This window comes from Porites lutea, chromosome 10, assembly GCF_958299795.1.
Source record: "Porites lutea chromosome 10, jaPorLute2.1, whole genome shotgun sequence".
Taxonomy (NCBI): domain Eukaryota; kingdom Metazoa; phylum Cnidaria; class Anthozoa; order Scleractinia; family Poritidae; genus Porites; species Porites lutea.
Window position 1 is genome coordinate 1,376,934 of NC_133210.1, and position 14,802 is coordinate 1,391,735.

The 14,802-nt window shown below is 39.3% G+C and overlaps 1 protein-coding gene across 2 annotated transcripts in view; it reads left to right on the forward strand.

Moving 5' to 3' along the window:
* Window positions 1-14,547, forward strand: part of LOC140949890 (TNF receptor-associated factor 3-like) — a 15,382-nt gene extending 835 nt beyond the window's left edge. Inside the window, exons 1-2 of one of the 2 annotated variants that reach the window (XM_073399033.1) lie at window positions 7,532-7,767; window positions 12,839-14,547. In XM_073399033.1, the coding sequence (XP_073255134.1) occupies window positions 7,652-7,767; window positions 12,839-14,384 (1,662 nt within the window). In that variant the 5' untranslated portion in view covers window positions 7,532-7,651 and the 3' untranslated portion in view covers window positions 14,385-14,547. Of the gene's footprint in view, window positions 1-7,531; window positions 7,768-12,838 lie in introns of those variants that run through there. The other variant, XM_073399034.1, reaches the window with a different exon arrangement.
* The last annotated feature ends 255 nt before the right edge of the window (window positions 14,548-14,802 follow it).

Genomic DNA, 14,802 nt, shown 5'->3' on the forward strand with positions numbered 1-14,802 from the left:
CTAGACGGTGAATATATTAAAAGCAGAACAAAATCGCTGTCGGGAACTGGGTGTTTCGCCAAAGTTTCATAGTAAAGCCTTTTTGAAAATACACGAATATCTAAGTGCTGATGACTTTGAAGGCAAGAAAAGACTTCATGGTGTTTAAACAGCGTGATTTATTGTGAAGTGGTTTACTGTAGCTGACTTTTTGTACGCTCGAAGCTCTACATAGGAAAACGAGGTCGCTTTGTCACTGTTTTGTGATTTCGGGATTTTCTCGCAAGGCCAATTTTGCCTATAAATAGAAGTTAATTTATGGAGAAAAAGGGGAAGGCAAATATTTTCGAAAATTGTAAGTGCCAGCAAGTTAACAAGGCAAAGAGCATTGGAGAAAAACAACGCTCACCTTGATCGTAGCTGCTGTTGACAGCATTTGCAGGGGCGGATCCAGGATTTTTTCAAAGAGGGGGTTGTAATTTTGAGAATTCAAGGCAAACGTTTCAAGGCCAAGAGAACGGGGGAGGGGGGAGGGTGGGAATAAGGAAGGGATAGGGTAATGTTTGAATATATTTGAGAATCTCAGTCTTGGTATATTTATTACAAGCTCCTGGTAATTGGACAGGTCAAATCGGACAGTTTTGGAGTTACAAAAGCAAAATTAAGCTATAAATATGGGCTGTTAAGAACCATCAGATTCAAGCATTTTGTTATTGACACAATTATTTAGGACTAAGAGTACAGTGAAACAACGATAGTTGTTCGTCTCTTTTTTAACCGCCTATTTAATCAAACAGACGAGCTTGAAAGAGCCTTCTTAGATGAACCTTTACAAAAATACGAATATCTCGTCTACCTCGAATCTCTGCATTATCACTGCGAGATCAGAAAATTGCTCCATTGTTGACCTAGAACAGGTCTTGATATCATTTTGTCAGTGAAAAAAATCGCTCAGCTTCTGCGATTGTGATGGGTAGGGTGCGGGCAACGACCAGAAAGCGATAGATGTTTGGGAAAGCATCTTTATCGCAAATGAAAGGTTGTTTGGAAGCTCCCTATCTGTTGACTGCCAGAGTGTTTTTCATCTACGTACCTAATTTCCAAGGATTTGAGAAATGGAATGTCTTTCTCACAGAACAGCATGCCTTTTACTTCACCCGATCCAGCTGCAGTGCCTTATTTACTATAATCGATGGCACGAGACAAAGCAGATGGCCGGCGTGGCGATCTTCGTCAGAAAATCGATGTTGCATTTGGATAATTAAGGAGTCAAGAAGAGGAATAACTAGGACCTACAGTCTTCTTGTAATAATCGATTGGGGACTAGAACTTATATTATAACTTATAATATTACTTCTGGTATGGAAAAGGAATGGACATGGTTGAAAACTTCCCAAAGGGGGGGTAGCAACCCCCTCAACCCTCCCACTGGATCCGCCCCTGATTTGCAAGAAGAGGCAAACAAAACTTTCTCATTCACTGTGAGTTGACAGAAACAGATAAAGTTTTACTTTTCTTCTCAGAATTGGGTAGTAATTTAAATTTTCGGCGTTTTCTTTTAAACCGTAGATGCTAAAGCTTACAAAACTCGATACAAAAAGATTAAAACTATCATTTGGCATGTTTGAAGATACTGTAAAGATCTAACTTTAGCGCATCTACTGTTTACGGCTTCGTGTTCACGCATGAATTCACCCGTCAATCAAACTAATCGTTTTTAAATGGTTTCCTTTCTGATTCTGTTGAGATCACTTCGTATGAATATACTAAAACAATTATTCACCTCAGGCTCAGTTAATATTGTTGAATAGTCCCCTCGACTTCGTCTCGGGGATTATTCAACAATATTAACTTAGCCTTGGGCGAATAATTGTTAATTAACTGATGAGTGGGTCACCTTTTCGGTGGCCTAAGAAACAAGTTTGTATTAAACAACCATGCACTCAGTTTTTGAGTAGTTCAACTACTGGTTTATATACAAATGTATATATCTATTAAGCCTTTCTAACTGTCCAAGTGAATGTATACATATATAATATATATTTTTTGGACGTGACGATCTACAGTGAGCACATTCCTTTCCTGTAAAGGAGCAAGAATGGCAATAAAAAGAGGCAATGGCTGTCACATTTCAAACGGTTTAAACTTTAACGTGAAACGAAGAGAAACCACGAAAGCGACCCATCCTAGACATCCTACCATCTGAGGCACTGAAAAAAAAATGCCAATGATAGCTTGAGAGACGTCTTTATTCAATGGATGCGCACACTACAGACAGAGGGAGATTTCTAATCACGTCTTGGAAGGAAGAAATCATCAAAAGGTTTAAATTTCAACAAAAAGTGAAGAAAAAACTTAACAGGTACTCATCGGAGAACCTTTAGGAGGAGATGATGGAAAAGCGTAGTACGCAAGCTTCCTAAACACATCTTCATTTAATGGCTGCCTTCGCTTAACATGCTTTATCATTGTTAAGTTGGTGATTAGGGTGTGTTGATTTTGACGACAAAAATCCGTGGGGTTGTACTCTCTTTCATTAACCTATAGATATTGCTGTGCAATAGTGTCAAGATTAGGAGAGCCGGACCGTGCACCCCACCTACTACTTCCCAGAAATACCTCTCCAAACCCACCCCCCCCCCCCAAAAAAAAAAAGGCAACGAATTTTATAAACTGGGCTCGACAGAGGCCGTACATTTAATAAGTATAGGTAATAGCATGATTTGTAGTGATATTTGGCATAAATACCACGAGTGATATTTCAAAATTATTATACTTAATTTCACGAGCCGTTAGGCGAGTGAAATTTGAGACAATTTTGAAATATCAGAAGTAGTATTTATGCCGAATATCACGTACAAATCATTCTATTATTTGTTTATACTACTACCCCCAAAAAATTTTTTGCAATTTTCACATGTAGGTATTTCAAATTAAGCTGAAATACCACTGCTCTAAGCCAATCAAATTGCAGATATTTCTCATGTAGTAGTATAATAGGCGAAATCATACTGAAATATAATTAGGACTAACAGTAGCTGTGGTGGACAAGCATACAGGTGAGCCATTTGCAGATGTCATTGGCAAATTATTATGCACAAGCAAGCGAGTATAAAGGGAATCCTACATGTGGGGCATTGGCCGGGATATGTGTTATTAAATCATAGCGGAGTTCCAAGCGCGCACGAGGCGAGCGCGAGCGTAGCCCCTACCTAAGAAAATGTGGTAATCTACCTATCCGAGAAATTTTGGTAACCACGTGACCGTACTTCCAAAGTCTGGTTCCTTACAGTCGGATCTCTTTCGCAGCACTGCCCCAGCGGCTGCGAAGGAGACTACTAGTTCCTTTGACTTCCGCGCATTTTAATCAAGTCCTCAAAGGAAAAAAATTCAGAATACTGTAATGGTGAGTGTTGAATTCTCTCTTGACAAGGCTGATTAAGATTTGAGACCTCTCCGGAAACCATCTTCCGATTAATCAAGCGTTTAAGGGACTGATCGTTTATTACGTCCCAGAGGAGGCGGGGGGGGGGGGGGGGGGGTTCAGAAAGTGTTGACTGATCGTAATAAACGAAGTGAAATGTTATAAAGTGTAAATGTTTATTCAAGTATGTTATCTACAGCTGTAAGCTCGTATTTATAAGGCTCTCTTGAATATACTTACTTCGATAAATTTGACACTTTTTCCAGTAATCTTTATCAGCATCATAACTACTTCTATAATCTTCTGATGTCCTCGCCCGGCAAAAACGATGTAACCTATAAATCGATCGAGGGCGATGTTGCTGGTTAAGATTTAACACGGTTGCAGGGACTGTCGCTTGCGTTTTAGTTTTCCTCGCAATTTCAGAACCAAAAGACAAATACGATATGCAAGAAAAACAAAGAAGCATGATATTAGTTTTTTCAATTTTTTAATCATTTCCTCTACCGGTTCGCTTCTCGCTTCTAAAATATTTACTGTGGGAAATATACAGCAATTATCCGCTGACCACCACGCAAGGTGACCGCTTTGCAAGTTGTGAGAACATCGTTTCTCGGTCCCAGACCTCGTCTCTTACCCCCCACCCCTCAAGTCTCAACCAGTGTCTGTAGCTTCACTCATTTGGATCCATTTCACTCCACTTAATCAGTAAAAGGATAAAGGAAATCCCAACCTCGTCCCCAGGGCTTTCCATACTGCGAAATAGTTATCCCTATTTATTGATAAAAATGCTTTCAGAAAATAAAAAGAAATCTACATATTTTTTTCCAAATTTCGGCTGTATGCATAGGTGTATGTGCGTACATGCACGCTACATTCCTGGTAGGAGAAATAGCTCATAGGTTCCTGGGCCGAGCTTTATACGGATAACATTTTGTTGCTGACAAAAAACCGCCAAAGTGTATTTTTTTGTCTTCTTTTCAAGGAAACGTGGATTTGCTTCAATCACGATATACCAGTTATTACATAAAATTTCGGCACTTAAATTTAGCGATTTTGCAAATTATTTATTTAGCGGCACTTTAATTTAGCGATTTTTCGTAAATTTTGGAACATAGGCACTTAATTTTCGCAATTTCATGAACTGAAACTTTGGCGAATTAAGGTATTCAAAACTTTTTCGATGACAATAGAACGGTTATGTGATGAAATCATAAACGTCAATAACTTCATTTAAATCAAAATCATACAACGTTCTGAAATTTAATTTTGATCGAAACAAATGAGACTGTAACTCTAATGTCATAGGTTAATGCTGTCCTCATTCATATTTAAGGTACATTGTCACACAAAGTCGATGCTCCTTTTATGGGTACCACGTCATATATGTGTGAAACTGACCAGATGGCGGAATTTCATATAGTACTCACTTTAATTTAGCGACACTTAATTTTGGCGCATTTTAATTTAGCGATTTTAAGAGAAATCGCCAAAATTTCATGTAATAGAATAGTTTGACAGCTTTCACATAGAAGGCCAGCCCTGTGACCTAAAATTTCGACCGCCCCCCCCCCCCCCCCCCCCACATTCTGTGCCCCGCCTTTCCTCGCTGGCTTTACATTGAATAATAAACAATAAACACTGATGCTAAGTACCCCGCCTCATCCGCGACACAAGAATAATAATAAAAATGGCGGCTCAAGAATGAAGTTACGTCGGTCATACTTATTATTTGGGCGTCGCGAATGTGTGCCAAGCGACGAGAATGTGTGCCGCGCGCTGTGTCACAACACAGCATTCATCTTTACATACGTCCCACAGATAACACACAGTAAACAAATCGGCAATAGAAAACAAACTTTGTGGAAAACAGAAGGTACACTGAGTGAAACAAACTCTTAAATAAATAGAAATTTTCCCTTTGGAAAATAATCGTCCTTGCAGCACACGGTGTGAATGGTTTGGCTCATTGACAAGAGTTTGACAATATTTTTGCTTTCAGTTGTTGAGTGGCAAAGAAGATGCCACGCAAAGTTCCATGGTCTTGTGCATGAGATAATTAAGGGAAGCATTGAATGATGCATAATTTCATAGCGTATTTTCGGAAAGGAGGTGATTTCTTAAAATCGTATTGAGCAAAATGACCTCGTAAACAAGTCATTCTTTCACGGTAGAACCGTAAAAGCGGCAGAGTCCAACATCTTCACGTGCAGACCGCGTTCTATTTTATTCAAAGACGACTATAGCCCCTCGCCGTACCTAGTTTTAACAGGAAAAAACCCTTCGAGAAAAGCATTAGTTAGTTTTAGAATAAGTAGTCATCAACTTAGAATTGAAACAGATAGATACCAAAACATTCCTCGCAATGAAAGGATATGTCACTTTTGTACAAGTAACAAGATCGAAGATGAAAATCATTTCTTACTAGATTGTAAGGCTTATTCTCAGATCAGAGACATATTTTTCTCCAAACTAGAAACTAAAATACCTGACTTCAAATCACTTTCACACGATACTTTAATATCTCTTCTTATGAATTCTTCTGATTATTTAATTAACTGTCAATTAGTTTCATTCAAATACACGCTCCCCCAGCGTCTTAATTAACCCGACCAGTGACATATATAATCACGTTGGATAAGTAGAGGAACGAGAACGAATGTTTACATCAAAATGGCGGCCCACAAAGAAGTAAACTCGCCTCACTCGCCAGAAAGAGGTTTAATTTGGATTATTTTTTCTCGAATCGTTGCTCTTTTGTCGCTTATGTGGCTCATAATCTTGAATCATTTGTAGTGCCCTTGATGATGATTCGCTAAATTCACAAAAAAACAACCGACACTTCGCAAAAGAAAAAAAAAAAAACGACACTCGTTTAGAGGGGTGGGGGGTGGGGGTAGGGGATACACATTTCTGTGGCAACCCTATTGGAGGGGATACACATATCACTAGTGCAGTATGTGTATCACACCCGGTTTAGGGGATGAGTGCAGGCTCATTCTTCTGGCGTTTCGCAAAAGCCTGAGTACGAGGCAAGGCGGTTTTATGCTGAATACGCCTCGATGTAATCGTCGACGACTGAAATTCGGTAGCCTGCGTAGCAAGCATTTCCGTTTGAGTTCGGAACAAAGAAATACAGAAGAAGAGCGGGGAGGGGGAGGGAAAGGAAAAGCTCTTCCCCACCCTTCCCCGCTCTTTTACTCGCCCCACTTTTCGCGCGGTCTTTGACTTTCGTTCCTCGTTCTTTGTTCCAAAACCAGGCTCCGCATTGTGGGAAGAAGGAGAAAAAATCGGCGTTAGCGAAAAAAAAAAAAAAAAAAAAGTGGCGATCGAAGCGGGCCGAGAGGTAGCCTGGGGAGGGGGATTAGCTTTTTTTCCTATCCTAGCGCTTACCTTTCGGTGAAAATTTTCCGTCAAATGGTACTGGTATTTTTTTCGGCACCGAAAACAGGAACGGGATTGAGTTGTACCATGTACAAAATACCAGTAAATTTTTCGCTTTCTCTCGACTTGAAGCCCGGCACTGGTGATCCAAACAAATGGTGCAGAAAATTTCGGTCGTTTCGGTAAAAACGTGAAAAAGGTAATACATGTACCTCGAAAGGTGTTACTTTTTTCCCTGAAAATTTCCACCGGGATGAACCATTCCATTTGAATTCTCCCCGGAATTTCCAGGTTTTCCATACATACAGTAGGCGCTCCCCGTTTTTTTACTTTTTCCCCCGATTCGTTCCCAGGCTACGTTCCCAGAAACGAGGGTCGGTTACAAATTTTAAGCAATCTCGTTCCCAGAGGCCGCGATCCTTTTGGTCAGCGCCTGGGATTGGCACCATAATGCAGGTACTTCATTCCTATAGTGTACCGAGATATAGAATCTTATAGTGTATCGAGGTACTTGTCTTACCTGTGTGTCTTGGATTGCTTGACTGTCTTAGCCTCACTATAAGACCGGTACACTATAAGAATCTATATAGCGGTACACTATAGGAATCATATATGAAATAGCTCTCTGGACCGTTGCCGTTCCGCTGGACAAAGCAACGCGGACTCTGGAATAAGCCGAGTGACTCTGGGAACGAGATGCTCCGAAACGGCACGACATTTTGCACTGAAACGCTTGCTAAGCAGAAGCAGGTTAGGAATTCGGGGATTCCCCATACGTTTCATCTCGAAATAGCAGAAGTTTCGTTTTCTACGCAAGTCAGGCACACCTTTGATAACTTGTGAACGTAAGTTACGATCAGGTAAATGTCTTATTCGAGTAAAGGGATCGAATTTGTATCAGGAGGACTGGAAAAGAGGTACAAATGTATACAATGCCGCAATGTTCTACAAGATCCAGTCCAATCCAACTGTGGTCATAGGTAAGCTTAAGTTGTAATAGTTCTATGGTACTATGGTAAACAGGAAGTTCTAGAAAATTCTTTGCATCAACTGATTTTTGGACTGGAATGTTTTTTTCTCCAGTTGAAAACAAGAAAGTATTTCGCTCCTTGCCGGCTTTGTGCAAAAATCGCTTTTGTTAACGGCAATTTCTACGCCATACTCCCTTCATGTCGATCAATAAACTTCACGAATAACAGATTTCCTTAATACGCTGTAAAACTTTGACGCTAAAATCCAATTCTCAGAATTCTTTGTTAATTTGCCTGAAAGACAAAAAAGGTAAGCTTATTTTGCGTGTTATTGGGTTTTACTCTTTCGTTCGCGCATTGCGTTGATTAAAATAAGCTTACCAGTATTCGATCTGACTTTCGATTTCCTTTTCGGTGACGTTGAGTTTGAAGATATATATTTCTGAATCAGTGGTAGAGGTCGTCGATTGGTGACCAAGACGGCACAACTAATGAAGCAATTAAGCTTACCAAAAATTGGGAGAAAAAGTAGAAGACGGTAACACAGACGTGATTGCAGAAATCATTGCTAAAAAAAGATATTTCGTGGCTGTAATGTGTTTGTCACCCATTTGATCATTGCCTAACAAAGGGCTAACATGTCTCCACTACGTGTGTAGATATGTTAAGACTACCACGTCTACCAGTTGTGAAATACAAGTGACATCATGACAGCCATCATTTGGAAACAAGCCCTAATCTCAAGGGACAGTGGGGGTGTTCAGGGCGGAAAAACGTAATGAGCATGCGTGAACTTTTTTGCCCAGATCCCCTGGTCGGGTTTGAAAAAATGGCGGGATTTCAAATATTTTATTGCCTAAAAATTAAAATGTTTCCACTCATAACCTGGAAAGAAAAGCCAATTTGCCTTCAAAAGTTGCAAGTTGTGGTTATAATCTTATCATTACTTAATTTTTTCAAAGAATACCTCACAGTAAAACGGACTTTAACAACATTAATTTCCTTGCGTTGTACTGGAAATGTGCATGCGTGGGTCCGATTTTTTTCAAGATGCATTCACAAAATGTGTTCATATAAGGAAGTTCCTGGATATATAAGGTCCGGAGCTCCACTGTGGACACAAAAACAACATATCTTTGGACAGTGATTTGCCCAAAAAAATTAACGCTTGCCCACAATGTGTTTGAAGTCACAGAACTTTGTCGCACTCGAGCTGATATTTTAAAACCCTCGCTCGATCGGACACTAGTAGTTTCGCAGATCACTAAAAAATAAACAAAATCCTCAATGTAGAAGTTATTGTGTTGATATGTGGTCAGAAAAAAGGTCAATCTTTATCTGGTAAAATCTTCCCAAAAATCGGTTTCAAAGCAACTATAGTTTTTTAAACTTGCTCTTGTCGCACAGATATATAAATTTTGCTTTGTGTTGTCAAGTTGAACATGCATAACATCTGTCAAAAACCTACGGGTAAGTAGGATTTCCTTCAAACAAAGTTAAAGTTATATTATTTCAAAAACTTCTTGCTGACAATGAAGAAATGAATTTTCTGTACGAAAACAACCTACCTGAAGATCTTAAAAGCAAAAGATGCAACTTGCAGAACTTGGCAGCCAAGCCATGATTTACCATTTAGCTATTTTAAGCTTAACTGGTCCATGCGAGGTCTTCGTTTAACCAAATTAAACTAAGCCGATCATTAGAAAATACAGAAAATTGCACATAAGGGTTTGTTTTGCTCGCCTCGGTCAAATCCAGCTGCAGCAATTGTTTATGGGAAAAGAGTCAATTGTTTTGAAGTCACTGCCCGTAGTTGTCGTTCTCTACTTCACAGCGAGTGAAAAGGACAATTTGCGTACAGAAAGTTATTCTTATAAAGAAAAGAAACTTTCACAGTGCACTGGAAAACAAAACTATGTAATAAAAAATGAAAAAACTCTGACTGCTATTACTTGAGCAACAGAAAAATGATCCCGAGTAAGCTTGCTGGCCTTCTATTTCCGAGGGGGTTTAATAAGCGCACCAGTTTGTTCACTCTGATGCGTTATAACAAGAAAATGAGTCTTTGACTGACGACAAAGATAAAGCTGGTTCTGCAAAGGTAATAAAACTGGGCGTGTAAAAAAAGTAATTGTAACTACTAATAACAGAATACAAGCGGGTTTTAATTCAACCCAGCGAAATCAACTCATAAATTAATCGGATGCACAATCAAAAAAAATACTCACCTCTTTAAAAATGTTCAAAACCTTTTATTCCACCTCAGACTGACGGAATGATCCGTTTTTCCTTTAACATTGGTTGTTCTGAATTGAAAGTAATTTTCAAGCAACGAAAAAAAAGCAAACATGTCAAATAAAAATGCTTTACAGGGAGCAAACGTTCGCACCTCGTGCACTTCACTCAGAGCTCCAGCAACATACAAACACAGTCACAGAAAAGCCCGCCTTGAGCCTGCGATAAGAGATGTGCAGAAGCTTGCGCAGAACGTTTTTCCGCCCTGAAGTGGGGGTGGGGGAGTTGGGAAAGAGACAAGGTCTGGGACAGAGAAACGATGTTCTCACAAGTTGCAAAGTGGTCACCTTGGGTGGTGGTCAGTGGACAATAATAATTGCAGTATTTTTCCTGTAATAAATATTTTAAACGCAAGAAGTTGGACAGGTTATTCAATAATATTGAAAAAATAACACCTTATTACATGAAATTTTTGTGACATGTTTATTTCGTGATTTTGTTGACACTTAAATTTCGCAATTTTGCGAAAATTTTATATTTTGAATCACTTAAATTTCTCGTTTTTGAGTACAACAATTAACATTTCATAGGCAATATTATTTAACATGTCCTTGAATTAAATATATATAACATCAAAATTAAGAAAAATGCAACAGCGGGACTAAATGTCAACAGTAACAACAAAGCAGTTCTCAAGATGTCCACAAGCAGTTCATGCTTTTGCATGAATTATTGTTCTGAAGTCAATTGACCACAACATCCATTAACACGGAAAATTCCTCAGAAATTGTGATTTTGTAAGCATTTCAGTGGTAATAAACTTGTTCTTTCTTAATTATAGACATAATGTGAGTCACTTAATTTTTACGGCATGTTATGTTTGCAACACTTATTGTTCGCGTCACTTTAATCTCGCGATTTTTTTTGTATCGCAAAATTCACAAAATTTAAGTGTCGTGAAAATTTCATGTAATAAGGTACCACACCTCTTTGCTTTTTTTGCTTATCGTCTTTGTCCTTAGGTAGTGAAATTGCCAAACAAAAGCGACAGTTACTGCAACTGTGTAAATTCTTAAACAGACACCCACGTGCTGGACTATTGATCGAGTTTATAGGTTGACATCATTTTGCTGCGCGAGGATATCGAAAGATTAGAGAAGTTATGATGCTGATAAAAATTACTAGAGAAAGTGTCAAATTTATTAGAAGCAACGTCTAATTAAGAGAGCTTTATAAATATGAGTGTACATACCTGAAAAAACAGATTCACACTTCACAAGGTAACATTTGACTTTGTTTATTACGATCAGTCAACGCATTGAATTCAAAGTTAAAACTTAAAATGGTCCTAATAAACAAATTGCAACTATTTCTGAAAGCTCTGTACCTTGAAGTGACCTCAACATTCCTTAGGTTTGCAGCAAAACACTACTCAATAGCTCAACTCTTCGGTGTTTCTTATCAGCCATATGTTGCACATTCTAAACTCTGTGGAGGAAAATTGTTTAAAAGAAAGAGCAAACCACTCACTATGTCTGAAAAGCAACATTAAATCAATAAATTTGCAAATTACCACAGGAAAAAATAACAGATTCCCATTTTTATATATTTTAGGGTATTTAAAGAATACCCACCAAAATCCTAAATTTGGAAGAGTGAGACAAGTCCCAATCAGGGAACTTGGTTGGGAATTCCCTCGTTGGGACTTGTCTCACTTTGCCAAACTTGGGATTTTTATGGGTATTCTTTAAATTATACCCTAAAATATCCAAAAATGGGAATCCGTTATTTTTTCCTGTGTACCAAAATATAGCAGTGAGAAACTGTACCGTCTTTGACCACCATGTTTTTGTTCCTTCTCAAAAGCCATTGATCTTTGGTTTTTGACACAATGCGCATGATCAGGAAATAAATCAAATAAATTTGCAAACTTGCGGAGTGCAATAAGCTCTCTTGTTTATAATGTTCAGAGATCGTTTATGCAAGTTTTAATTTGCAGATGTGAGTAAAGGTATTATTAAACTCAAACTCTTGCCATAAGCCTGTAGTTGCACCCTCCCCCCCTGAACCTGCAAATAAAACCCAACAATTTGTAGATTGCAAGGTCATTTATGAGGCCCTCTCAGGGGGAGACATATGTCCCTAGTCTGATTTTTGCTTCGCTTATTGAGTATTAGGCCATGTCCCTGTCGGTATTCAACCCCTCTTCATGTCATTTAATGTTGACATTGCAATGTCCCTTTTTGGAATTTTATTGTGACTGGGCCTCATTTATTTCTTACCTTGTTTCTCTTTTTCCCTTTCTAAGTTTGCATCATTTATAATGTTTGCCACTAGTGAAAGTTTTTCCTCCTTCACTATTGTCTTCCTAGAAAAGGAATCTAACTCATTTCAGATTTCTGGGAAGATCAACAGGGAATATAATAATAGTGCTATTTATGTCATGATGATATAATTTGACTAGAACTGCCAGAATTTTTTTCATTGTTAGGTTCCTCAGTTCAAATTTATTATTGCCAGAGAGGCTTAAACTAAAAAGCCTTGAATTGAAAAAGACAATAGTGTTAAATACTCTGGTGGCTGTAGGTAAACGGTCTTACCCTCTATGAAGATTTGGGATTCCAGTAATCTTACCTCTGGGTAGGAAAGTTCATGTATCTCACGAGGCTTTGTTTCCTATTTTTTAAAAAAATAGGAAAGAAGGCAAAAGTTGTAAGCTAAATTTTAGGGCATTTTTGCCTATACTAATTTGCCAGTTAACTGCCTAACTCTTTGTTAGCAATCAGTTTGATTGAGCCCCGAGGAATACATATGCATATGCTTACCTGTGACTCTTGACTTACAGGTTTTGCATGTCATGCTTGGATGATATTTTCAAACAGAAACCGGCAGGTGAAGCTAAATGCCCAGATGATGGAGAGGTTCTTAAAAGAGAAGAAGTTTTTAGGGACAAGTGTGCACAGAAAGAGATACTTGCTCTGGAATGCTATTGTCCTAATAAATCACTTGGCTGTCTATGGACCGGATTACTAGCTTATCTTCAGGATCACGATGCCGAATGTCCTTATACAAAAGTGAAGTGTCCATATAGTAACCTTGGTTGCAATGTAGTTGTCTTAAGACACCTATTAGCTAAACACATAGAAAATGACTGTGTGTATAAGGTCACGGAATGTCCTTATTGCCATGTTGGTTATCCTGGGGTTAAAATGAGGGAGCATTTAGAAGAGTGCGGAAAGTTTCCAGTTAAATGTCCTTATGGTTGTGGTGAGAGTGAAATCCTCCGGGAAAATATTCCAGAGCACTCAATATCATGCCCGCGCGCGCCAACGCAGTGTAGGTTTAAATCTATGGGCTGTGATTTTGAAGGTCCAAGGGATTCCTTAGACGAACATCTTAGTTCTTCTACCACTGAGCACCTAATATTATCTACCAAATCCGTCGAAAAACTCACCGATGAGCTGAGAAATTTAAAAGTTCAGTTGGATGTTTCTCAGGCAATGAATCAAACGTACGAGGAAAGGCTGGCATTACAAAACGAGGCTTTAGCACTCAACAGGCAAACGCTGTCCACGCATCAGATGAAGCTAACGAAAGTGGAGGAAAATCTTTCTACACAGCGTACGAGTATAGAGGAGATTCGTCAACAACTAACGACCGAGTTGAACTCCAGAGAAAATACTACCGCGGGTCTGAACTTGGTTGACATAATACGCCGTTTAGATTTTCAAGATGAAAGGTTAGCGGTATTAGGGGAAGACGTTAGGCGGCTTAACCAGGCACCGGCGCGTCCGCGCTACGCGGCTTCAGCAAGTGCTGGTGGAAGCGATCATCGGTTCGACCGTGTAGAACATTCTTTAGCTCTGCACGAAATCCAACTGGCAGACCAAGACCTTAAACTACAGATTATGGAGACCACCTCGTATGATGGAATCTTTTTGTGGAAAATCGATGAATTTCAACGTAGATTTCGTGAAGCAGTTGATGGGAAAACAATATCCATCTACAGTCCTCCATTTTACACTGCCCGCTATGGATATAAGCTTTGTGTACGCGCATATCTCAATGGTGATGGGCCAATGGGAAAAGGGAAATATTTGTCGTTGTTTATCGTAGTAATGCGAGGGGAATACGATGGCTTATTGAGTTGGCCTTTTCGCCAAAAGATCACAATGAAGCTGCTGGATCAAGATCGAGTCTCGGATGTTACCGAGTCCTTCCGACCGGACCCGAACAGCTCGAGTTTTCAAAAACCACGTTCGGATATGAACATCGCTTCGGGCTGCCCAACGTTTTGTACACATCATCTGTTGAGATCCAGAGGCTACATCCGTGATGATTCGATTTTTATCAAGATAGTTGTGGATCCAACGGGGATGCCTGTAATCTAAAGGTTGCCTGCGAATACAACCGTCTCTGATCGCTTCGGACGCTGGGCGCACGGTAAAGGTTGCGCACGGTTTCTCCGCGCAAACGCCCCTGGCGGCCGAAACGATGACAGACAGTTGTATTCGCAGGTAACTTTTAATTAGGGCTAAAGAGAGCTGCCCATCACAGAGTTGAAGAAAAGCTCAAAAAAACTACTGGCAGAAAAAGTAATAAAAACAAATAAACAGATTACACCATATGAAAGGACTGTCAACAAGACGACTGACTTTGAAATAGAACTACATTATCCGTCTGCTGAGCCAACTTTGCAATGATTCAAGTGATGTTTGTAAACTTACGGCGTACTTACAAATTTCTGACGTTGTATCTAGCTCCAGGCTACTGTTGTGTTTTGTTTGCGGTTTAATCATGGTATGTGAA